This window comes from Sciurus vulgaris, assembly GCF_902686455.1.
Source record: "Sciurus vulgaris genome assembly, chromosome: 6".
Classification (NCBI taxonomy): Eukaryota; Metazoa; Chordata; class Mammalia; order Rodentia; family Sciuridae; genus Sciurus; species Sciurus vulgaris.
The window spans coordinates 134,658,244-134,683,159 of record NC_136466.1 but is presented as its reverse complement, the minus strand read 5'-3'; the positions used below and the strand labels follow the sequence as shown (position 1 = coordinate 134,683,159).

Sequence of the window (24,916 nt, the reverse complement as noted above, 5' to 3'; positions counted from 1 at the left end):
TTCACAGAATTTCATACCCAGAGGTTTGGGCATCACCTATTCTATCATTCTGATGCTTTCCTGGTCGCCTGTGAGCCTAATAGCTATTATATCATAAATGGGACTTTATACTATGCAGACTTTATGCATATAAATAACTTGAAAGGAAAAAAAACTGTGTTTTCTTTGCAACGCGATATAAAAAGCGAAAGTTCTAGAAATTCTCTTAAAAGTTATAAAAGTAGGTTTGCTAATCACTGGGCTTGTCCAATTTGAAGGCAGAGCACAGGACTGAATGACCTCATTCATCCTTCCGTTGCTCTGGAAACTCAAAGTCCAGCAACGGAAACTCCCAGTATAAAAAGTGTGTTCTCCCACATATGTCCATAGACCTGATTGAAAATGCCCTGAGGATAAGTTGCTTTAGGATAAGTTGAAAATATAAACCTTTAGAGTTGTGCATACTGTGTCTGTGGCTTATCTGTCTGCTCTAAGGTTCATCTTAGTTATCTTCTTGGTCAGAGTTCCTTCCCCAAGGGTCTGTGAAGACTCTAACCTGTTACCATTTGGCAACACTTGGGGATGAGCAGGAAATGTTCAGTGCAAGCAGTTTTCCCAAAGTCAGAAGGAATAACATGGCTCAAGAAAACAGCAGACTGGGAAGTTAGAACAAACAGTCAAGAGAGAGACAGTAAGTGAACAGAAGATATGTAGAGGACGGGAAAACACAGGCAAACAAAATACAATCCAACTATTAGACGTGATGTTCCATTGACCCAAATTCTTTCACTGGGAGGAAGAGCCAAGTAGTGACTTTTGGAGATGGTTGCTATTTTCCTAGAGGTTCCAATCATAGCTTTCAGGGACCATTTAAAGGAAGAGAAATGTTTCTGACAGTAGAGGTAAAAACTGAGATAGACCCACATGTGACGTTTGCAGTTAATGTTTAAGCAGAGTCATGGTCAAAGTGAATTCTCATTCTAATTAAGAACAGTTGGACAATTCCCCAAATGCCAACATGACATTCTTAAATAAGGTCCTCTATTTCAATATTTTTTGTTTAATGTAAAGAAAAAAAGCAGAAAGGGCTTTGTAACTTAGACAAAGTTACAGACTTTATTTCCATGATTTCTTAAATCAAGATGCTTAAAAAAAAAACTCTAATCAAATTTATCCCATCATATAATGTTCACTACTAAACTAAATGAATGTACATAACTATTACTCTTGAAAGATAATAACAGATCATAAGATCTAATAGACTGTAACATAACAGATTACAACAAATTTAACAGTAGAAAAATGGTTACTTCTCTGAGGATCTTGAACCTAACTTTAACTTAACATATAAGAAAACTCTGCTTTGGATAAGGCATTGCTTTCTGAATTGTCCATTATTTCTAGAGAAAAAGGCACACAATCACTAGCATTATAAGTCACAAATCTGTAAGAAAATCTGAAGACAGCAGATGGCACATAGGCCACTAAGAAAGGCAGATTTCCTCTGAATTACTGACTTTAATATCAAAGTAACATGAAACTGTGCAAATATAAAGTCTACAGCAACTAAAGTTTCCTCCTGTAATATACACTAATCATTTAGTAGATCAGTCTGAAAGAACAAAGGAAAAACTACTAAATTTGGGGGAAAAAAGTTTTGTCTCTAAGTATCAGGCAGATTTTTTAAAATGATCTTATTAGTATAATATTTTAGAATAATGTGTAGACAAAGTGATAGCAACTAAAACTATTTTAATGGCACAATCAGGAGTTTACATTTGAAATGATATGTACCAATATTTTGTTAATACTATTTTTGTTAACATTTTGTTAAATTTAGTTATGGTTTTCAAAACAGTTAAAATACTGACATGAGATTCTTTAAAAAAATTTTTTTTCAGTTGTAGATGGACACAATACCTTTATTTTATTTGCTTATTTTTTTATGTGGTGCTGAGGATCGAACCCTGTGCCTCACACTTGCCAGGCAAGGGCTCTATCACTGAGCTACAACTCCAGTCCTGACGTGAGATTCTCAAGTGAAGATTCTAAAAAATACTAATTTAGTAAATGTAACTATAGTTAATGTGTTATAATTATTTCTTAAATTGGTTTCTGAAATCATAACCTAGGTCTAATGTGAGTCACTGTCTTTTATAAATATTATGTTGTCTTACAAGGGCTCTGAATCAGATTTTTGCCAGTAATCATAACTCATAAAGTACTTTGAAAGTTAAGTTTCAGTCAGAATTGACATATGTGGAACAAATACATGTTAGCCCTCACTCTATATCTTACTTACAATCTCATTTTTGGCTACTTCATTGTTTCAGTATCTCAAGAAAAAGCAGATCCAAAAATAGTGAACCTTCCACAAATTTGTCATCCTTAAATTTGAGCTTTTCATCAGGAAATGGACTAACTTACAGGTATAATACCAGACAACTAACTGGATGTTAATTTAACAAAAGTACTAATAAAGCCACAGAAACACAAGCAGCAATAAAAACATATCATGGCAAAAGTGAAAGTCTAATACTGCACTAGAGTGACATATATGAGAGATGTAGAACAAATATAATTTTTTGATGGTATTGAGGATTGTACTACCACTGAGCCATAAATGTCAGCCCTTTTGTTATTTGAGAAAGGGTTTTCCTAAATTGCCGAACTTGTGATCCTCCTACCTTAGCCTTCAAGTCACTGGGATTATAGGTGTGTGCCACCATACCCAACTATAACAAACATAATTTTTAAAAAATAGATGCTTTCTGAGCAAGAAGTACTCAAAATTATAAAAATTAAATAATATAAGTATCTGTGTTTTTAAAAATTCACTTTAATGTTTGGCTACCCTTTGTTATCATCATCTGAACCATTTGTTCTCTATAAGCCACCTAGTTACATCAGACATCAATTCGAACTCCATGTTTTGAAGACATCACTTGTCTGGTCCCTGTTAAATACATAGCAAATGAACAGATATGAGGTAAAGATAATGTGGTTATCACATAAAGCCAGAATGGCAAAGGAGAAGTTTTTCCAAAAGGGCACATCCACAGGCCGTGACGAATTCCATCTCGAATATGGTGTGAGGTCCAGGATATGAATAACATCCAGGGAAGAAAACACCATGAGTCTTTGAGCTTGAAAAGGTGCATGGTAAACTTCAGGGTCAGAACCACAACAGGAATCACAGTAGAACAGTGAAGGAAAGGTCTTCTCGGAAGGCTCAAAGCTGCCTGCAGGGGAAGCAGGAAGTATCATTTCCTTCTTGGCAAAACAACACTTTATAATTGCTTCTGAATCTCGTATCCAAACAAAATGTAAGTGAAACTGCCACCTCAGAATACATATGCCACATTTATATAAAGCAACGAAGATAAAAGCATGAGCAGGGTATCCTTTGCATTAAGAATGAAATCAAGGTCTCAGGACACAGTGATTAATTTTTTAAAGTTTCCTATTATTTGCTTAGAAAGCCACAATATTCAACTATGTTCACATAGTTCATATCCTAAATATATGGTTTGTGTAGTTTTGATTTTTAAATTTAAGTTTTTGATTGACACATACTAATTGCACATATTAATATTAAATGTACATATTTAATATGTAAATATACATATTAAATGTAGTGTGACATTTCAATACATGCATGTGATACGTGATGATCAATCACAGTAAATGGCACAGCCATTGGCTTAAACATTTGTCATTTCTTTGTTCTGGGAACATTCAAAACCCTTTCTATTAGCTATCTTCAAATATAAAATTAATTGTTGTCAACCACAGTCACCCTGCCTTGCTATAGAATATTAGAAGTTATTCCCCCTATGCAAATGCACTCCTGTACCCATTACCTATCCTCTCTCCACTGTCCCTCCTAAATTTGGATTTTTAATGATTTGCCTGGGTCTAAGAGCAATAACAACAACAAAATCTCACAACCAAATAAAATATTCCTTAAGTAATGAAGGCAAAAGGAGAATGTTTTTATTACAACCATTTTGTATAAGCCATGACCACCTTTGAAATTTACTTACCATATTCAGAAACTTCGTATTATTTTAAACAAGTATTCTAAAGTGGAGTTAAATAAACCTCAGTACATTTTAAAAATCATTGCAAAAAATATAATCGTTATTTGAACAAATGAAAATTTCAGGATTAACCCTTGAATGATCTGTAAGATTTTGTTCCCATCCACTTTAAAGGCTAATTTGAAGTTAGATGTTTCCTAGCAAAAAGAAAGTTGAGGATAGCAATGATCATTTAAAGCTGAATCTCCCTACACATCCTCCAAAAACCTACAGAACAAGAAGGAAAAGGAAAACTATACAAAGCCCCAAACTCTCAGCATAGCTAGAAGTCAGAGAATGCTCCAACTCCAAGGTACGTCTAAGTATTAAAATAAACATTCAATCAACGGTCTCTCAAGCTCCAGAATTCAAAAGCATGTATTTTGGAGAAGAGGGTAAAAAGAAAGGAGTGAAAGGAAAACAAACAAACAAACAAACAAAAAACTGGTTTCCTATTTAAAAAAAAAAAAAAAATCCACTAAAGAGACTGTATCTTGTCGCACTGTCAAATCAGATTATCTTTAACTAAGAATCTTGTAAACCCACCCACTTCAAACTAGCATTCTTCAAACATCAGAGAGTTCATTCCACAGTCCTCTTGAGCCCCTCTTCTCCTCCATATTTTGGGTTGTTTTATTTCTAATTCATCAGAATACATAACATTTCTGTGTTATCACTTTTGTCTCTACCTCAGTATTGAAGTTATATATCCAAAATACATTTAGCTCATCATCAGTCCTTTTCTCTGACACGGCCTTAACCAAAAATACCTTACAACAAGGATCCAGGCAATATCCCAAAATGAACTCATGACACAGACCAAACTTCTAAAAAGTTCATATAGGAATAAAACAAAAAACAGAATAAAAACACTGCAGTTCTTGAACCCCATTCCTAAAAACAAAGGAACACAAAACAACAACAAAAACAACTACATAAAGCACAAGAAGGATATATCCCAAGACTCCAAACTAAATTTAATATCCTCAGAAAACTGTAAGGGAATATGAAAAAAGCATCTTGAATAAGAAATTAAAAGATGAAAGAAAAATAGGTTTTAAAAAAGATAAAAAAAAACTAGTTGATTAAACTCAGTACAGAAAACAAAAACAATTTATAAATGGCTATAATATAATATGCCCAAGGGAGAACCTGTCAAATGGAAACACTGAATAAAAAAACACTGAAAAAATGCAGGAAACCAACCAAAAGGATGAACGTGATATGGAGAAAAAGTACAAAGAATTGGTAAGGATATTATTGAAATGAAAGTGAAAAAAAAGAAACTGTAATGTACAACTGAAATCTCTGGAGAAGAGAAACAAAAAACCAGAATGAAAATAATATTTAAAGCTATACTCAAACTTCAAGACAATTTGGTAAAACTATTAATGTAAAGGAAAAAAATTTAAGGTCTCTAAGAAAAATGACTAAATAACATAGAAAAGCAAGAGTCATTAAACTGACTTTGGACTTAACAATGACAACAAAAACAAAGTAAGGTAACAGAGGAACAGTATTTTCAAAATCCTTAGGGAAAGAAAATGTGAGCCAAGGATTTTATATTTAACCAACCTGCCTTTAAACACCAAGGCTATAGTAATGGTATATTAGTAATGATTTTAATATGTAGTATTCTTCTATTAGTAATTGTTTTAAACAAGGAAGAGCTGGCAAAAAATGTAACCTTCTTGAGGAATCTGCAAGAGGATAAGCTTCACATAAATAAGAAATGACTAACACCTGAGTAAATTGACTGATGGTGAATATTTAATATATTTAAGTGTAAATAAAAGACTAAATGGTAAGGACAACAGTGTAAAAATAATACATAAATATTGTATGTTCTTAGAAGAAATAAAGCAACCAAAAAAGTAGGAGGAGAAGAGCAGAGAAAGAGAAAAGTAAAGTGAGCTCTATGATTACTGTTTAGCTGATAATTGAGAGTTAAAAGATATTATTAACAAACAAGATAGTAAAAGGTTAAGAAAGTGGAAGCCTATAAACATTAAAAAAAATGCACAAAACAATACTAGAATAAAAAGATGTCTTCCTAAAGAACAAAAGAATTTTTAAAAATAAAACGACAAAGTACATCATAGAGATAAATCAAATATATCATAATACACATAATTGAATAAAATAATGGCCAATTTTAGACTAAATCTACCAACCAGGTTCATAAGTATGAATGGGTTTATCTCACTTATTAAATAAAAAATACCTTCAATGTGGCAAACCAAATCCAATGATATGCTGTATATTAAGGGGAAAAAATAAACAAAAATAAAATTCAGAAAAGCCTAAAAAAGGGGCAAAGGTAAAGCAGACATGGGGGTGATGATACTGGTATCAGACAATCATAATTTGAGTCAAAAGCATTTATCTTTAAAAAAACACTAAAAGGCTGGGGTTGTAGCTCAATGGTAGAGCACTTGCCTGGCATGTGTGAGGCACTGGGTTCAATCCTCAGCACCACATGAAAATAAAATCAAATAAAGGTATTGGGTCCATCTACAACTAAAAAAAATTCTTAAAAAAGCCACTAAAATCTACATTTCACCATAAAAATATAACATATGAATATCTATGTACCAAATAATATAGCAACAATTTTGACAAAGATGTAAGGAGAAAAAAAATAAAAGATGTAAGGAGACACAGGAAACACACTAACAAATAAGGAGGCTTACATATAGTGCTGTCTAGGAGAGATCAGGAGAGGAATAAGGAAAGACAGAGAAGATACAGCCATAGAGTCAATAAAACTGATCTTACAGACCTTTAAACCCAGAGAAATACACATTCTTCCTCAAGTGTTCATGAAACATTTTAAGAAACTAATCATATATTAATGAATATAACAAAAATAAATTTCAAAAATAAATACACAAGTGATTAAAATATTAAATAATTACATAAGAGAAAGGGCCCTACACCTGGAAACTTAAAATTTTTCTATTGAACAGCTGTTTTTAAAAAGGGGAATACAAACAGAATTACAGGGTTTCTCAAAACTAATCACAAAAAACTTCAAATTAGAAACCATGGAATACATTCAAAGTACAATTAGAAGAAACTTTATAACCTTAAACACCTAGCAGTAAAAGTAATATGACAAAAATAGACGAAGTCTAGTCCCAGCTAAAGAGATTTTAAAAAGTGTAAACCAAAATAAGTTATGAGGAATAAAATACTATAGATCTTGTTGGAGTTACAGCATCATTTCTAGTACTCTGCAATTACAAATAGCACACCAGTGAACAGTGTGTGTGTGTGTGTGTGTGTGTGTGTGTGTGTGTGTGTGTATGTGTGTGTGTGTGTGTACTGTTAGAGGTATATTTTTTCTTTTATGCTATGAGAACCAGACGGAAAAACTTCTGTACAGATAATCAGCTAACTAAATTCAAACAAATGCTCTAGAACTTTCATTAGTAGCAATATACATAGGAAAATGCTAGATTTTATGGTAGCAGGGTTATTTCAAGCAGATAAGCTATAATATTTCTGATGTGAAAATCAAGTAAACTGTACAGAAAAACGCACATGATCATTATCAGTACCTAATTTATGAATAGAGTTCAGATCAATGACTCAGTTTCTGATGGATTTAAGAGAACTTCTATAGATAACTTTACAACTAAATTAATTAATTCCCTCCCACCACAGAGCACTTTCATGCACTATCATAATAAAAGTTAGTTTGTAATCCTTGTTAGTAAAAGATCAGTCATGGCACTGACTGGAAAGACTGATAAGCCTATAAACATTTTAAAAATGTACAAAATAATACTAGAATAAAAATGTAAGTCTTCCTAAAGAACAAAAGAATTTTTAAAAATAAAATGACAAAGCACTTTCATGCACTATAATAAGAAAAGTTAAAGTTTGTAATCCTTGTTAGTAAAAGATTAACCATGGCATTGACTGGAAAGACTGATAAAACTTTTAACAGGAAGCACATGGTTTTCAATGGTAGGTGGGGTCAAGCAGCTTACAGTAATAACTTAAGAAAGCAATAACCTGATGTTGAGATGACTCGGTTATGCTCTGGATCTGTGCTGAGGGGTATTGATTCTTCATACTTTTATTTATGAATATAAAAAGATGATTAAAAAACCCTCAACATATTCTTGTTGCTTGTCTGATTTCTGAAATGTCAGTGTAGATTTCTCATGGATAGAAAAAGAAGAAATGGACTTATCATAGAATCATAGAAGCAAAAATAGATCACTGTCATGAATACTTAATCAGTTTTGATATTTATTACTAATAATCATGTGCCACCTGACAGTGAATGTAAAAAAAATTCTAACACTTCATTCAAAAATAAGGACCAACACAATTCTATGCATCATCCCATTTAATTCTCTTAACCACCCTATGAGATAGGTGGTATTTTAGAGGACAGGGAGACTTGGAGAGGCAAGTCAACTTCCCCCATGTTGTACAGTTCATTGCAAAGCTGGGATTTGGTACTGGGTCTGACTCTATAGCTCATGAATTCTTTGTTTTTTGTTTTTGTTTTTTTTTTTTTGGTACTGGGGATTGAACTCAGGGCCTTATGCTTGCAAGGCAAGCACTCTCCCAGCTGAGCTATCTCCCCAGCCCAAGCTAATGAATTCTTAACACCAGTACTTCTATAAGAATTTTAAAAAATATATTTATTCAACCTAAATGTTTTTCAAAATTACAACAGAATAAGTTCCAGAAGAATGCACTTATGAATTACATTTTCTATAATGCTTCATAGCTTATCCCTATCTCTGCTAACATTGTCGACTGTTTACAATCAACATGCTCATTTATCCCTCATAACAACCCTATGAAGTAAATAATAGTATAATCCACATTTTATAGATGAAGGAATGAAAACATAAAGAACAAAAATGCTCTGCTAACTTCACACAACCAGGATTCAAATTCAAGTCTTCTGATTCTAATCTTAAGCAAAAATATTATGCTGCCTCCACTCAGAGCAAAAAAAAAAAAGTTAAATTTTGTTTTTAACTGATAATTACTGACTTCCTCACTGAGTTAAGTTTCTAGGTAAGTTAGGCAACTTCTGAGAAACAGATGGTATTTGATACATAATAGGAAGAAGTAATACCTTTTTATTCATTCCACAAATATTTACTCAACACCTACTAGGTGACCCAGGTACTGTTCTAGGTCAGTGATTTCTGAAGCAAAGTCCTTGCTCTACGAGTCTATATTTGTTTTCTGAAATGTTTATAGATCATAAACATACAAAAGATAGGCAAATCTGACATTTAAATAATATTATCTCCACTAGACATTATTAGACAATATTATTCTCCACTAAGGACTGTACTCTAAACAGTCCATGGATATACATGCCTTTGGCCAGAAGAGGAACTGGAGGAATGAATCCATTCAAGTCATTCTCCAGGACTGAGAACCATCATAAACTATTCAACTTTCATGGTGCACTTAGGAGCTGCACACTAACTATAAAACACGAAGAATAAGGGGAAAATTTAAATGTAGTCCTAGAGAAAGAACACTGATGCAAAAAGAACTGAAAATGATTTCTGTTCATTTAAATCAGTTTGCTAATACGTCCTTGTAAGCTAGCACTGAACTTCTCAGGTACAATGAGGGTCCTTACTCTATGTGCATCCATAGCACTTTATAGTGGCAAAGAATCTGATTGTAAACATGCCCCTGTGCATCTATAGGGAAGTACCAAGTGCTCAAAAAAGCTGAATGAATGGGCTTTCTTACTGTAAAATAAGACTCTAGTTCTAGACCTTTCAAAATAAGCTCTTGAGCTCTAAATGACGCTATGAAGAAATCTGTAAAGCATGAAAGATATTAAAGAAAAAGACCAGAGAAACTAAACATACATGCTTCTTACCTTTAAAGACAGAGATCTAGCTAGAAGAAAGTGGTCCACATCAATAACAGAGGCTAAAAATCCAGCTAAAATGATTTCTCCAAAATCAGTCTTCTTCTTAATTCCAATGACTATTGCCCATGACCACATGCCAATCACACAATGTACTGCATTATCTGAGAGGGCACGAAGCCAGTCATTTTGCTGGATTATGGAAAACTGAAGAAGTTTGTCAGCTACTAAGCAAAATATCCCCAGACCAAGACTAGAAATAAGAGACTCGGTGCTATAAGACTGGAGTAAAGCATGAGTCTTCTCAGTCTCAGATGCCATCATAAACAATATGTCAGCATATACTAAAAGCCATAAGGATAAAACAGCATATTCTTGTTTTCATTTCCAGTACCCTAAAATAAAAAGCAGAGAAAAATATTAATGATTAAATGTCATATAATATTTAAACAAAATATCAGCAATAACTTCACAAGTATAAAAACCAAGTTGTAAAAACTAGCATTTCTTACATGTTATATACAGTATGTCATATGGTCCAAGAATAAGAGATTGGCTTTGCAGCAACAATAGTTTAAATGGTAGTACACAGCAAGGAGACTTTAAGAAAGCCCACTGACTGTAATCTATTACCTTGGAGTCATCAAGTAGTTATGTATGACATGGTAGTGGACATCCACTGTGTCTGTGTACCTAATAACTACTTCCCATACTTCTTTTGACATCAGAGTCCTCTCCCTTTGGGAAAATTGTGAATCATTATACCTAAACTCCAGAGTTGATCAATTGAGTTCTTTGTCTCCCTTGAAACAGTGACAATGTGAACATGAGGGTTACCCAAGCTGGGCCCATCATACTCCACTTCAGAATTTTCCTAAGTAAACCTGGTGGGGAGAAGTCCTCTTCTTGGAGACCATGGACTCCAACACATGAAACAGCCTAGGAAAATAAAATCCCAAAGAAACACAAAGACAAAAAGCTAAGAAAATCATGAGTCCATACTGCAGGCTCTCAGAACTTCCCTAGTTCTTGCAGTTTACCATTCCATCATTATTATTATCATTATTATTATTAGGAAGTACTGGGTATTGAATCCAAGGACATTCTACCAGAGAATCACATTCCCAACTCTTTTATTTTTGAGACAGGGTCTCACCAAGTTGCTCAGACTGGTCTCTAACTTGGAATCCTCCTGCCTCAGCCTTTGAGTAGCTGGGATTACAGGCATGAATCACTGTGGTTGACCTCCCTTCAAACTAAAAGCTAGCTCAGAATTTTCCTAGTAAATTCCACTTTCACTTCTGTTGCCTCTAACCAAGAAACCGTAGCTGATATAAAGAAGCAAGCATAATTTTATGCTGAGTTCTTACCCGGAATAGAATATTGCAATCATTTGTCCTGTTAAAGTTATCAATATTGTATGACATTGAAAGTTTCAAAATACTGTTTTAATGCCACAACTAAAGAATAAATGATTTACTGAGAATGATTCAATGTCCATTCTTCAATAAAAACTGCACATAGTTCACTGCAAAGATTCTGAAATTTACATAGAAACATAAAGGACCTAGAAGAGGAAAACCACTTAGAAAAACAAGAAGTTTAAGTTGGAGGACTTAGACCATTAGATTTTGTCTTATTATAAAGCTACTGTAATCAAGATAGTGTGGTACTGGTATAAAAACAGACAAGTGAATCAGTGAAACATAATAAACTGTGGAATAGGAAAGAACCCACACTTACATGGCTGATTAGTTTTTGACAAATATGCAAAGATATATCAATAGAGAATATTCTTTTCCACAAATGGTGTTACGATGACTGCACATTCATTTTCGGTTCATACTTTACTCCACATACAAAAATCAACTCATAACAAACCACAGATATAAATGTAAAATAGAAAACTATAAAAACAGGAAGAATATTTTCAAGTCCTTGGGTTCTGTAAAGAGTTCTTAGATATAACAGTCTAAAATATTGATTAAACTCAACTTCATCAAAATTAAGAGCTTCTGCTCTTTGAGACAGTAATAAAGATATAAAAAATAAGCCATAGACTAGGAGAAAATATTTTCAAAGCTCATGTCTGATAAAAGGCTTGTTTCTAGAATGTAAGAATCCTTAAAACACAGTAATAGGAAAACAAACAAGCCAATACAAAAAGTGGGTAAAAGATTTGAAAAGGTACATTACCAATGATACAAATATCCAACTAATAACAAATGTGCTCAACATAATTAATTACTAGGCAATGTAAATTAGAACTACAATGTGATACCAAATACTCTTATTAGAATGGCTAAAGACATACAAACCCAAGTGTTGGCAATGATGTGGAACACTTTAGAACTCTCATACACTGATAAATGGTACCATCGCTTTGAAAAACATTTTCCAAACTCCCAAAAAGTGAAAACATTCCTACCATATGACCCAGTCATTCCACATCTAGGCATTCTCTCAAGGGAAATAAAATATAACTGGATGTTGATAGGGATCTTATCTGTATTAGTTCCAAGCTAGAAACAACCCAAATGTTCATCAACAAGTGAACAACTCAACAAAATTTGGAGTAAAAAGAAATAAGTAATATGCATAAAAAGAGATGATTTTCAAAACAATTATATTATGTGAAAGTAGCCAAAACAAAAGTATGTAGTTAAACCCCACAAAACTGTATAACCCAAAGGATAAACCCTAAAGTAAACTATGGAATTTAGTCAGTAATAATGTACCAATATTGGTTCTTTAGTTATAACAAATGTACCATACTAATGCAAACATGAATAACAGGGAGAAATGTGTGCAGTGGAAAAGGGAGCATATTGGAATTTCTGCAATGTCTGCTTCATTTTTTTTGTAAATCAAAAACTGCTATTCAGGTTTATAAAGTCTACTAATTTAAAAATAACAAAGTCTATTAACTTGGAAAACTTAAATGAAGCAAGTATTATAATTGTTAAATCTAGGGAATGAGTGTAGTGTAGTTCATCATACTTCACTTTTCTGTATGTTTGAAATTTTCATTTAGAAATATGCTTTTAAAAGAGCACAAAGTATGATTCCATTTATATAAAATTCTAGAAAATGCAAGCTAATTCAGAGTGACAAAAGCAGGTTAGTTGTTGCCTAAAGACATGAAAGACAAGAACTAAAAAGAAGCAAAAGGGGGCTGGGGTTGTGGCTCAGTGGTAGAGTGCTTGTCTAGCATGTATGAGGCACTGGGTTTCATACTCAGTACCACATAGAAATAAGTAAATAAAATAAAGGTCCATCAACAACTAATAAAAATATTTTTTTAAAAAAGAATCAAAAGGAAACTTGCAGCGAGATTTGTACATTCATCTTGATTGTGGTGATAGTTTCAGGTCTCATAGTTTAATGTGTATATCAAAATATTTCAAACTGTATATTTTAAATATACAGTTAATTACATGTTAGTTATACTCCAACAAAAATGTATAAGAGTTAGGAAAATACACTGATAATAAGAAGCAGGTTTTCTTGAAAGAGGAACAATCTAAAAATAAGACACTATGAAAATGAAAAACCTGATTGCCCAACTAAAAAGTCATAGGGGCAACGAGTGGTAGAATGATTTTTTTTTTTTAAACCAAAACAGAATCAGTTACTCCGAACACTTTAAAAGAAATTTTTCTGAAGTGTAGGGAGAAAACAAAGGACAAAGATTTGGGTAATAAAACAAAAAGAGAAAACCCTCAGAGTTTCTAAGTCAAAACACAAAAGTTACCTGCAAAAGAGAGACTATGATCATTATCAGCCCCAAGTGCCAGTGTACTATGGATTAACATTTATAGAGCTCTGAGAGAAAAGGATCATGACTGTAGGACTGTCACTTTTGGGACAATCATGAATTTTAAGTTTCACCTTAGAATTTATAACACTTGTGTATGATTTTAAGGGATGGTGGGGTTAAAGAATAGATGTTCTAAATCTCTGTGGGGGAGGGATAAAGAAAACTTGATCAGTACAAAATGAAAAGCAAAAAATGAAAAGAAACCCTTATTCCTCTGCCACTGGTGCCCCAAAGCAACAGGAACCAAAGACACCAACTATAAATAATTCAACAAATGTGAATGTGTTAAATTTCTCTATAAAGAGACAAACATAATTAGACTGGGATAAAAGGAAACAGCCACTATTACTGTTCATAAGAAAAAAATTCAAAAGAAACATCTTAATAATATGTAAAAACCTAGAAATGAGAAAAAACATGTCTAGAAAAGAAAATAAAGCAACACTGATAATATTAATGTCAAACATAATTCAAGGCAAATATGATTAAGTAGGACTAAAAAGGTTAAAAAATTCACATCATAGTAACGTTATACAAAGTTACGTAAGTTATATACAAGGTAAGAGGATGTTTACCCGTCAACAGAGCAGTAAAACATAGAAATTAAATTAAGCAGTCAAAAGAAGGTAGAGCTGCAGGGCACGGTGGCTCATGCCTATAATTCCAGTGGCCTGGTAGGCTGAGACAGGAGGATCCCAAATTCAAAGCCAGCCTCAGCCTTAGTGAGACCCTGTCTCAATTGAAAAATAAAAAGAGCTGGGAATTGAGTTCAGTGATTAGGTGTACCTGGGTTCAATCATTAGTGAAAAATAAAAAGAAAGAAAAATGCAGTAACCTAATTAGCTCAAAAAAATCTAAGCATAAACAGTGTGCAAGTAATACCCTTTGGACTCAAAAGACTTGTCTATCTTTCAAGTGTTTATGCCCTAAAATCATTTCAGAAAAGACAAGACAGAATAAGAACTTTGTCTACTTTGTTCACTTCTATATCCTCAGCCCATAGTAGGTGCTAAGTATTTGTTGAATCAACCAATGAAAATTTATCACATACTGTACTTGCAATGTATCAGACATTGTATATGAAATATAGTACTTGAAAGGCATTTAGTAAAATGTAACCTCCATTCCTGGAAATTTGCATTTTAAGCAAGTATGTATAATTCCTATGCTCACTAAACATTGAGAACTGCTAGTACTAGTTTACCAAAAATGTTAAGACCACTTGGTTTAGAAACCAAAATGATAAAAAACCAGAAACATTACCTTAAAAATTAAAAACAGCATATCTATTATAACATTGTTCTGCCAATTTTAATCAAGGCAATGGAGTGGGGAAGGAAAGGAGGGAAGGAGGAGATGAAGAAAACATCATTACATTATCAGCAAAAAAGACAATTACATTAGTTTGCAGGTGATATGACTTCCCATCCATGAGGACCAATTGAAAACTGTTGGAATATAAATTTTAAAATGTGGAAAATTCAAGATAAATGCTAAAATAAATTTTCAATAGATCAGAAATAATCATAAGAAAAAAAAGGGAATATGAACATTTATAATAGAAACAACACCAAATACTAAGGAATACACTAAAAAGGAAATATGTATGAAGAAAACTACCCAACCTCACTAAAGGATGAAAAATAGCAATTTTCTTTTTCTTTTTGGTGGTGGGGTGGGGGATACCAGGGATTGAATTCAGGGGCACTCGACCACTGGGCCACATCCCAAGCTTTATTTTGTATCTTATTTAAAGACAGGGTCTCACTAAGTTACTTAGCACCTGGCTTTTGCTGAGGTTGGCTTTAAACTTGTGATCCTCCTGCCTCAGCCTCCCAAGCTGCTGGGATTACAGCACCCAGCAAAAAGCAGCAATTTTTTGCAGAGGCAGCTGGCAGCACAAGTCTTCCCAGGAGGAAGAAATCTTCATCCAAGGAGGAAACAGCTAGTGATCCAAAAGAAACAGGCAGAAGGAACATCTCCAAGAAAAGGCAGAAATTCTCTTCCAAGGAGAAGCAGGTGAGCAGTGGGCCTGAAGAGGCTGCTGGTGGCAAGAGTAGTGCCAAGAAAAACAAAAAAGTTCCCAAAACTGTCATAGGATGACTAGAATGAGCATTCCTGGGGGAGAAAGTTTTTACCACTCAGTGACATTTCCCAGTCCAGGTCCCAAACCCCAATAAAAAGAAATTCACACACAAATGTCGCTGGCTCTTTGCGGTACAAATCTGTGGATATTTGTCACCGCCTGCAGCAACAACTTGCACAGGTCTTATGGGTGGTGGAGTGGAAACTGAGGCACTTCTATCTTTCTCTTTAGTGCAGTTTTCTTGCTTGTTTACAGAGGATAGAGGAAATGAGGTCTACTTGCTTTGAGAGGAGAGAGAGAGAGACTTTGCTTAAGAGAGAAAGAGACTTTGCTTAAGAGAGACCTTGAGAGGAGGACAGACTTTGCTTTCTTCTCTGGCTACTGCCGCGCCACGTGTCTTCTACTACTGCTTTTCTGCTAATGGCTGCTGTGTCTCTGTCTCGTTCCACCTACGTTTATATCACCTCCAGGAGGCGGAGAGCAGGGCCACGCCTCTTACGCAAAGATTAGGCCAGACGCTCTGAGCAGGCAATTAGTGCTCGAGAACACATACGCATACATTGTGTGTGTGGACGAGAAAATCACCTGAGTGTGCTTATGTCAATTAACCTCCTCGCTGCCGATGTGATCAGGCGCCATCCTGGCACCGCTAACATGGCACAGCCCCCAACACACAAATACAAAAATCAATTGACTAGAGTTCTGGTGGCTTTGCATTACGTCATCTCAGATGAACTGGACTTATATTTCCCTTCCTTGTATAGTTCTGGGTAGTGATGTTCACAGGAGACATTTTGCATGACATCTGGAAGGCAGAAATGAAACAGTAGTTATATTTTTTAGTCTGAAGGCTGGTGCACAGCACACTGTAGAACATAAACATCTTGTCACTGATCTGAGCTCACCTTGTTAGCCTAGGGAAGCAGATGGACCTACTGTTCCTTCGGCTCCCATGGGATCTTCTTTTTTCAGTGTCTCCAAAACTTGGACCCACACAGGTCCTGCACAGCATTAAAACTGGAGTTGCTAAGAGGCTTTGCAGGCTGTGTTTTGTCTCCCTGGATTTTGGTTTGTCTTTGTTCTCATCCACATCCAGCATCCCTGCCAGTCTAGCTGATCTGTAGCTATTTCAGGTTCAACCAGAGACTCAGAGACAACAGCTTGTATAGATTACACTACCAGCTCCCAAAATTTCACAAGATTTAACCCTTGTAATAAGCTCTATTCTTTAGCATGCAAAGTAGTTCTGCTTCTTTGATGGAACCTAACAGATATACAAATCACACCATTTTATTACATCAGAAAACATTAATAGTTATTCCGTTCAAATTAATTTATAAATTTAATCTTATTTCAACCAAAATCATAAAAGGGTTTTTTTTTCAGGAACTTCACAAAATGATTATAAATTTCATTTGAAAGAGTAACTGTTAATAAACTTTTTAAAAAGCAGAGTAATATAAGTATGAAAAGGTGTACCAAGTCCAGAACCAGACCAAGTATGTATATAGTTGGGGGTTCTGTATACAATTCCAGATTGGAAGAGGAATGATGTATTATTTAACCCAGATTCTGTTGTCAGTTGAAATTCTTAAGTGCATGCAACAGAAAACACTGGCAGTACAAGCAGAAAACAAATTTATTAGGACACTGAGAAATCATAAACTTGCCAGGTTTTGAGGGCCACTGTTTACAGCTATCTTTAAAATCTCAGTCAAAATGACCTCAGACAACTGGTCTAGTGAAGACCTCTGTGTCACCAGGCCCAAACCCCTGTCATCAGATATTATCTCTGGTATTGCTGCCAGTGCTGCTCTGTTGTTGCTGCCTGTCATAAAAAGATTCTTACTAGTATTTGTTTCCTTGCTCTCTATACAAAATTCAGAGTAGAGGATGGTATGTCTGTTTGGCCTAGTCTAGGTCACCTGCCCATCCTCTAGTTGCAAGAAATGTTGTAAAAGACAGTAAATGACCTTTTCAACAAGTAAAGTGTCTATCTTTCAACATGGGTCTATCTTCTTTCAAGATGCATTAGAAGAAGACTCTCTCAAATACACTACACACTAAATAGGAAATTACCAGTCCACACTGGTAATTAAAAGGTTAGAAAAGTTTGTAATTGCTAAGGACAAGAAAGTCAACCATCAGATGAAACCTAGCTTGGATAATCAGCTCTGTCTGTGTAATGCACAGTTTATACAAACAAGCAACTTTAGATTTTAAAATGTTATTTCCACATTAGGGTTTTGCAACATAGACCACTCTCTAGTTAAATTAAGAAAGGGAATCAATTGGGTTGCCTAGCTGCCTGGAGAAGTTCCATGGTTGAACATTTCATTTCAGATTGGTTACCAAATTTGAGGTATTTATATGAATCTGTAAACAGACTTCTACATAGCATAGATAGCCAAAGGAGCTTACAATTTTGTAAAAATTTTTTGATAGAGATGACTACATAAAAGTGTTAAACATCTGCATGACAAAATTAGAGCGAAATCTAAAACTTTAGAACATTTATGAAAAAGAAATTTAGAACAGTTATGAAGAAAAGAGATTAGTGTAATGCCCTAATTTATTAAGAGCTTTTAAAATTTGTAAGAAATATAAGTATCTAAATAATAACATGGGCAATTCAGAAAAGGAAGAAATAGAAATGATCAAAAAATTATCAAAAGATTTCAACTTCTTCTTAATGTGATTTCAACATAAAATTGACAAAAGATTCCTAATACTTTTTTTGTTGGTAGTAGTGGAGGAAATGATCGCTCTCATAGATTAATAGCAAGAATAAATTGGTATATCCCTTCTAGTAGATAATTTGATTGCGTATCAAAAGTCATTAAAAATGAGCAAAAGCCTTTGACTTAGCATTTCCAATTCTAGCTCTTTGTCATAAGAAAATAATTAGATAAATGCGGGGCTGGGTTTGTGGCTCAGTGGTAGAGCACTTGCCTAGCAGGTGTGATGTACTGGGTTAAATTCTCAGCACTGCATATAAATAAATGAATTAAAATAAAGGTCCATCAACATCTAAAAATGTATTTAAAAAGAAAAGAATTAGATAAATGCAAAGAACTATACAAAGAAGTTAAGCATAGTATTGTTTGCAAGGAAAAATTAAAAACAATATATATTTTCAAAATACACAACTTCTGAAATAAATTCCACATAATGATAAAGCTATTAAAAAATACTTATTCCCACCAGGCACAGTGGTGCACACCAGTAATCCCAGCAACTGGGAAGACTAAGGCAAAAGGATGACAAGTTTGAGGATAACTTCAGCAACTTAGTGAAACCCTGTCTCAAAATAAATAAAATAATAAAATGGGCTGGGGTTGTTGATCAGTGGTAAAGCATCCCTGAGTTCAATTCACAGTACAAAAAACAAAAACCAAAAATAAAAGAACAAACAAAAAAACCCCTTATACCCATATTTATGCACACAGAAAAATGGGCAATATTTTAAAAGAGAGCCTCTAAAATAGTAGATAAATATTACAGTTTTATTTTAAAATACATATATATTATATAAGTTTTTCAACACTACCACAAGCTACCTGAGAAAAATCAACTTTATAAAGTTAAAGAAAAAAGAAAAGTAAAAGTAAAAGTTTATTTTGGCTTGTGGCTTCAGTCCACAGTCATTTGGCCCTGGCAGCAAAGCACACTGTGGTGGGAGTACACAGTGGAGGAGGCAGGCTGCTTTACCTCCTGGTAGTCAGTAAGCAAGAAGAGAGGAGGATGAGGCCAGGGACCCAGTATCACCTTCAAAGATGACCTAACTTCCTTCTACCAGATCCCACTTCCTAAAGGTCCTTACCACCTCTCAACAGGTGTATAGGCTGGCAAACAAGTCTTTAATACATGGGCTTTTACAATCAGAGAGGGCGAGGGACTCGAACCTGGGTCTCCAGCATGAGAGTCAGGCACTCTACGTGAGGAGCTATACGGCCAGCACTAATACATGGGCTTTTAGAAACATTCCTGAACCAAACTATAGCACATAGATGTATTAAAATCCAAATGTTGTTCATCTGGTTTGTTTCTCAGTGGTGGGATCACAAATGTGATCATTAATTTTTTGTCTTTTAAAAATTTTCTAAAAACTTTCAATGTCTTACTACTATAACCAAAAAACTAGTAAAGCTATTTTTAAAACTTAAAGCCAGAAAGCCTCTTAAAAGTATAAAAAATTGAAACATATTTATGACACTGTAAATATATATTAATAAAAACAGTAAAATATATAACCATTAGTCTAATAAAACTATGTACAATCTCCTAAGTCAAATTTATTGTACAACACAAAAACTTGTTCACTGTTGTATATTAGTTGATACATACAAAGTCTGTTCTGCCAAGAGCAGTGGCCCACATCTATAATCCCAGCACCTGGGGAGGCTGACCCAGGATGATCACAAGTTCAAATTCAGCATCAGCAACTCAGCAAGGCCCTAAGCAACTCAGCGGGACCCTGTCTCCAAATAAAATATTAAAAAGGGCTGAGGATGTGGTTCAGTGGTTAAGTGCCCCTGGGTTCAATCCCCTGTACCAAAAAAAAAAAAAAAAAAAAAAGGAAAGATTTCTATATTTTTTGCATGAAATAAACTTAGGTTCCTTATGGGAACAATACTTTGCAGAGAAAAACTATTCTGTTAAAGATAATGAAGTCTACAACAATCCTTAAATTCTTAGTTATTTGCAACAATGAAAATGTTTTCTAAAGCACTAAGATTGGGTTATATTCTATAGATTCTTTCTAGATGAAGAAACAAGGATTCATTCATAGGTACTTTCAACAAAGACATATGAATAAAATACAAAAGATACCTCCATTACAAGATGGTGAATCCCTTTTATAAACCTCAGGATCTAAATGCCAAAAATTATGATTAATCATTGTCTCTATTTTAGAAAATAAACATTTGATACTTCAGTAGATAAAGAAGTTAATGTGTTTAAAATTTAGAGCATATATAGTTTATAAAAATATCTCCTTGAACCAAAAATGCCACTGTTCATTCACTTAGCTGGACAGAAACCAGGACACAGAAACTTTGAATTAATGGCCAAGACAGACAGGCACAGCAACTGCAGGAATAGTCCCTTTCAGTAAACTGTGGTCTATAAGTTAAACCTAAGGAGAAAGAAGGCCACACAGGTAGGTGAGTATGAGACGTTGGCTGGGCACAGGATACCCAAAGGCCTAACGCAAAAGCTCTGCTACCGCCCAAGCTATGTTTATTAATACATTTAATGGCAAATTTGTTTTCAAATCTCACCCCAGAAGACTGACAAAAATAAAAGGTTAGTATCTATTTAACTACAAACTCATGATGTCACTATAATCCACTGTATTACATCTTCTTTTGACTCAAGAAACTATTTTTATGAGCACAATATTTAATTGTTACCCTGCATTTTTCATAAGTCCAGATTCTAAAAGGACTGGAAAGCTAACAATTGTCATAAGTAAAGTGAAAAACCAAAAGATTACTTCAAATATTTAAATGATCCAAATTTAAAGTAATGGGAAAAAGGAAAACTTACTGATTATAAATAACTGTATCAAAGTTCATGAATAGGAATATATACACATAATAGTGCAGTAAAAAATGTATTTTATAACTGAAAAGATTCAAACAGATTGCTTGAAGAGAGGGGGAATAAGAAGCTCCTGAGTGACCTTGGAAGCAGATCCCCTAGCCTGTCAAGCCTTCAGAGGTTTGCAGTCCCTACCAACAACAGGACTACAACTTCAGGAGACCCTGGGCCAGAATCTACCAACTAACCCTCTTTTGAAGTCCTGACCCATAGAATGAATGAGATAATTGTTAACAGTTTAAAGTCTGTAGGTTTTGTTGGAATTTATTTTGTAGCACTAGATATATAGAATAGTGAGGTGCTATCCCTAGAACAGTCTGTTTTTAAGATAGAACTGTTGTTCCAGGAACACACATTTCTGGCAACTATTCCACTCCAACTCTTGATGCAGATATTTAACATCTCTAGTTAAGTTCTAAATATGAGAATGCTAAATGTAATCATTATAATTCCTCTATTTATTGATTCTGATTAGAACATTGCTATGGTCTGGACATGGTTAAATGTTCCCCAAAGGCTAATATGTTGGGAGACTTGGTCTCCAAAGTGAGGATATTAGGAGGTAGTTGGATCTTTAAGAGATGGGACTTAGTGAGAGATCCTTGGGTGTCTACAGGCCCAGCTCTTGAAAGTCATTAAATTAGTTCTTGTAGAACCTTTGGTAGTTCTCCTGAAAGGGTTGTTATAAAAACCTCAGTTGGCTCCACCCAGTTCTCTGGCTTCCTGATTGCTTACTCCTGCATGTGCTGCATCTGCCAGGACTAGATGCAGCCAAGAGGGCTCTCACCAGAACTGAGGAGATACAGACATCAAATTCTTGAACCTCGAAAACTGTAAGTTAAATAAACCTCTTTTCTTTATAAAGTTAGCTACCTGAAGGATTGTTATAGCAAAGAAAAATAAACTAATATAGATACTAAGTGTACTCATTTTTCTTAATCCCTTTTCTTTCTTTTCCACTTCCTACTCCTCCCATTACAAAAAAAAAAAAATGGACTTCTGAACTTCCTAAACTTCTAAGCTTTATGTTTATTTTACTCCTTCACTTTTGTTGGGAGTGTTCCTGAAGAACAATAATTATAATTTTCTTTTAAACTTGTCATGCATATAATCTGATGTGCTTCCATTGTTTAACAAATGTTTCTTTATACTAATACAAGAGGTGACCAAGTAAGCAATCCTTAGTTTATGAGAATTCCTTCCAGGTCTCTGCAACAAGGTGTGTGTCGTGGTGCTGGGGATTGAACCCAGGGCCTTAAGCCTAGCAGGCAAGCACTCTACCACTGAGCTACATCCCCAACCAATTCTCTGTCTATAAAGATATTTAGGATGACCTCTCCACCACAATAGTCAGACACCCAAACCACAAAATTTTCTCTGTGACTTGTAGAAGGCACTTTCTCCAATGGCCAACAACAGTCCCATTATAGCAAATGCCATTAATTACTGGGCCTTCAAAGGACAGAGGAGTAACTCCCATCTCCTTAACTCTGCAAACATAATTAGTTGGTCTAGTTTTATTTGCTACTTGTTTCTTAAACATTATTTCTGCCCAAACAAGTAAGAACAAATTTCTAAAGTAAACCTCATCTTCTAATTCAATATTCCTGCATCCCACCAATATTACAAATTTATAAAAGGTAAAAGTGGTCCAAAATCCAAAAACTTCCTTTATTATGCTTTACAAGTAAGTCATCTTCATCGAACTGCAGTTGTTGTGAAACTTAGTATATTTCATTTCTTTAATGCTAAAACACCAAAAGCAGGTGCCAAATCTAATGCACATAACTGGCCAGGGGAGAAAACACAAATCTTGCTCACTTTCACTGAAACTTTTTATAGCCATGAGATCTCTGCACATACAATTTTTAGTTTCTATGATCACTACGAATAAAACAGTTCTTAATTTCAACATGTTCAGCAAATTCCCAGTCATTCTTTTCTGAGGTTAATGTGATGCAATGATTTTTAGAATGTCAATTTAAAAAATGGGACAGGAAGCCCTAGTGTTTGTTGGAAGAGACCATATCAACACATTACTCTCCAATAACCATAGGCGCGAAGGTCTCTTCTACCTGTTAAGGACGGTAGGAGGCTCTTTCTGCAAGACCCTCTCACCCTGCCCAGGGCCAGGCGAACACCAGGGGCGTGGAGTCACGGAGAGGTTGGGTATCTACGGGATTCGGAGGGCACCGGAAGCCGGGGGGGAAGAGTTGGGACTCCGCGCAGACCCCTGGGCCACCAAACAGCGCCGGCCCGCGGTCAGAAACACTCAGCTTGCTCCGGGATCCCGAGTGCCTGCCCTCCCCGCCCCTTCAACCGGACCTTCCAGGCTTCAGCATCAGGCGGGCGCCGCCTCCGGCTTCCCTCAGTGCGCAATTTCGCGCATCCATCCCGTCCCCCCAGCAGCAGCTTAGCCATACCCACCCTGAGTGCTCCCAGCTGCGCCAGCAGCGGCCCCGCCCCCGGCTCGGTACCATCGAGACGCCAGGTGCGGGCCAGAGCGTCACCAGTCTCAACGTCCGCCCAGAGGACGCCGGGAAACCGACCCCAGTCGGAGCTGAGAGAAGCGATGCACTACGTTTGAGCAGGTGGGTTCCTTTAACTCTCCACCAAACCTCCACAAAAGAGACCTTTGAACGACGGGTTTCCTTCTGTTGAACGTGAGGATTCCTTTCTCGGCTTAGGTGGTGCCAAGTCATACTTAACCGCTAATCTCCCCACGACGCATCCAAATGGAGGCTGGGAAGTTGGGGACCAAGAAGTGACCTCACCTAATGCGGGACGCACCAGCTGGTGTGGGTCTTGAAGTTGTAGCGATACTTCCAGCTCCTTTCAGTGGATCCTTCTCGGTTGGCGTGGAGTTTTTCACGAGAGGAAGGGAACCCACGGCTGCTCAGACCTGACGCTCCTCAGTAGCGCTTTACCGCCCCCTTGGGGATTCCTCGATAATTCTTTGCTACTGCGCTGGTAGATGATGGAAGCCAGACTTTTGCACAGCGAGGTGGCTAGAACACTTAAGCATGACTACCAAAATGTTCAGAAGACAAAAAAAGCAACTGCATAAAGGGCCGCTTGAAACTAACTGGACTCACTAGTTTGTGTACAGGAACTGCGGCCAGGTGCATCCCATCTGCCTGCCTCTGTTTGGGGTACTGTCTTCTTCAAGGAAACATCTACTTTAGAAAGCACCAGCCCCCAAGAAAATGCCTAAAGAGGGGCCTTCTTTCTTAGTTTTTCAAAACAAGTGTCAAATGGAAAGCAAGGGCAGCAGTGTAATATATAGTTGAAAAGCAAAACTTCTAAGTTGTCCACAGAATCTCAGTTTCTCAGTTACAGAACTTTGATTGCTTGCCAGTCTACAATTTGAGTGCTTTTAGTCAGGTTAAGGACAAACTTTGTCTGAATACTGTAGTTTCATAATATATTTTGGGCTTCTGGAGCTGAGGCACAACATAGATGGCCAGTGA

General features: G+C 35.5%; 1 protein-coding gene and 1 long non-coding RNA gene across 9 annotated transcripts in view; one reads left to right on the top strand and one right to left on the bottom strand.

The window, feature by feature from the left end:
* Positions 1-1,081: 1,081 nt before the first annotated feature.
* On the bottom strand, positions 1,082-24,645 carry TMEM267 (transmembrane protein 267). Of its 8 annotated transcripts, none has more exons than XM_079145094.1 (3): positions 24,221-24,645; positions 9,943-10,328; positions 1,082-3,221 (listed from the first exon to the last, which is right to left on the bottom strand). In XM_079145094.1, exons 2-3 carry the CDS (start codon positions 10,255-10,257, stop codon positions 2,886-2,888), a joined length of 651 nt encoding a protein of 216 aa, XP_079001220.1. In that variant the 5' UTR covers positions 10,258-10,328; positions 24,221-24,645; the 3' UTR covers positions 1,082-2,885. The 8 variants fall into 8 exon arrangements, with proteins under 8 accessions (XP_079001220.1, XP_079001223.1, XP_079001219.1 ...); XM_079145097.1 differs by lacking the exon at positions 24,221-24,645 and adding an exon at positions 23,874-23,905; XM_079145093.1 differs by lacking the exon at positions 24,221-24,645 and adding an exon at positions 23,772-23,890.
* The window catches only part of LOC306664248, a 28,154-nt gene continuing 27,203 nt past the window's right edge, over positions 23,966-24,916 (top strand). The window contains exon 1 of the long non-coding RNA XR_013764682.1: positions 23,966-24,037. This is a non-coding gene — a long non-coding RNA (uncharacterized lncRNA). The remainder of the gene's footprint in view (positions 24,038-24,916) is intronic.

What these genes read in the sequence shown, in the direction of transcription:
- TMEM267 (XM_079145094.1), bottom strand. Translation starts at nt 10,257, where the DNA reads ATGATGGCATCTGAGACTGAGAAGACTCATGCTTTACTCCAGTCTTAT. An exon ending in CTAGATCTCTGTCTTTAAAG is followed by an intron (nt 3,222 to 9,942) that starts GTAAGAAGCATG and finishes CTTCCCCTGCAG; the next exon opens with GCAGCTTTGAGCCTTCCGAG.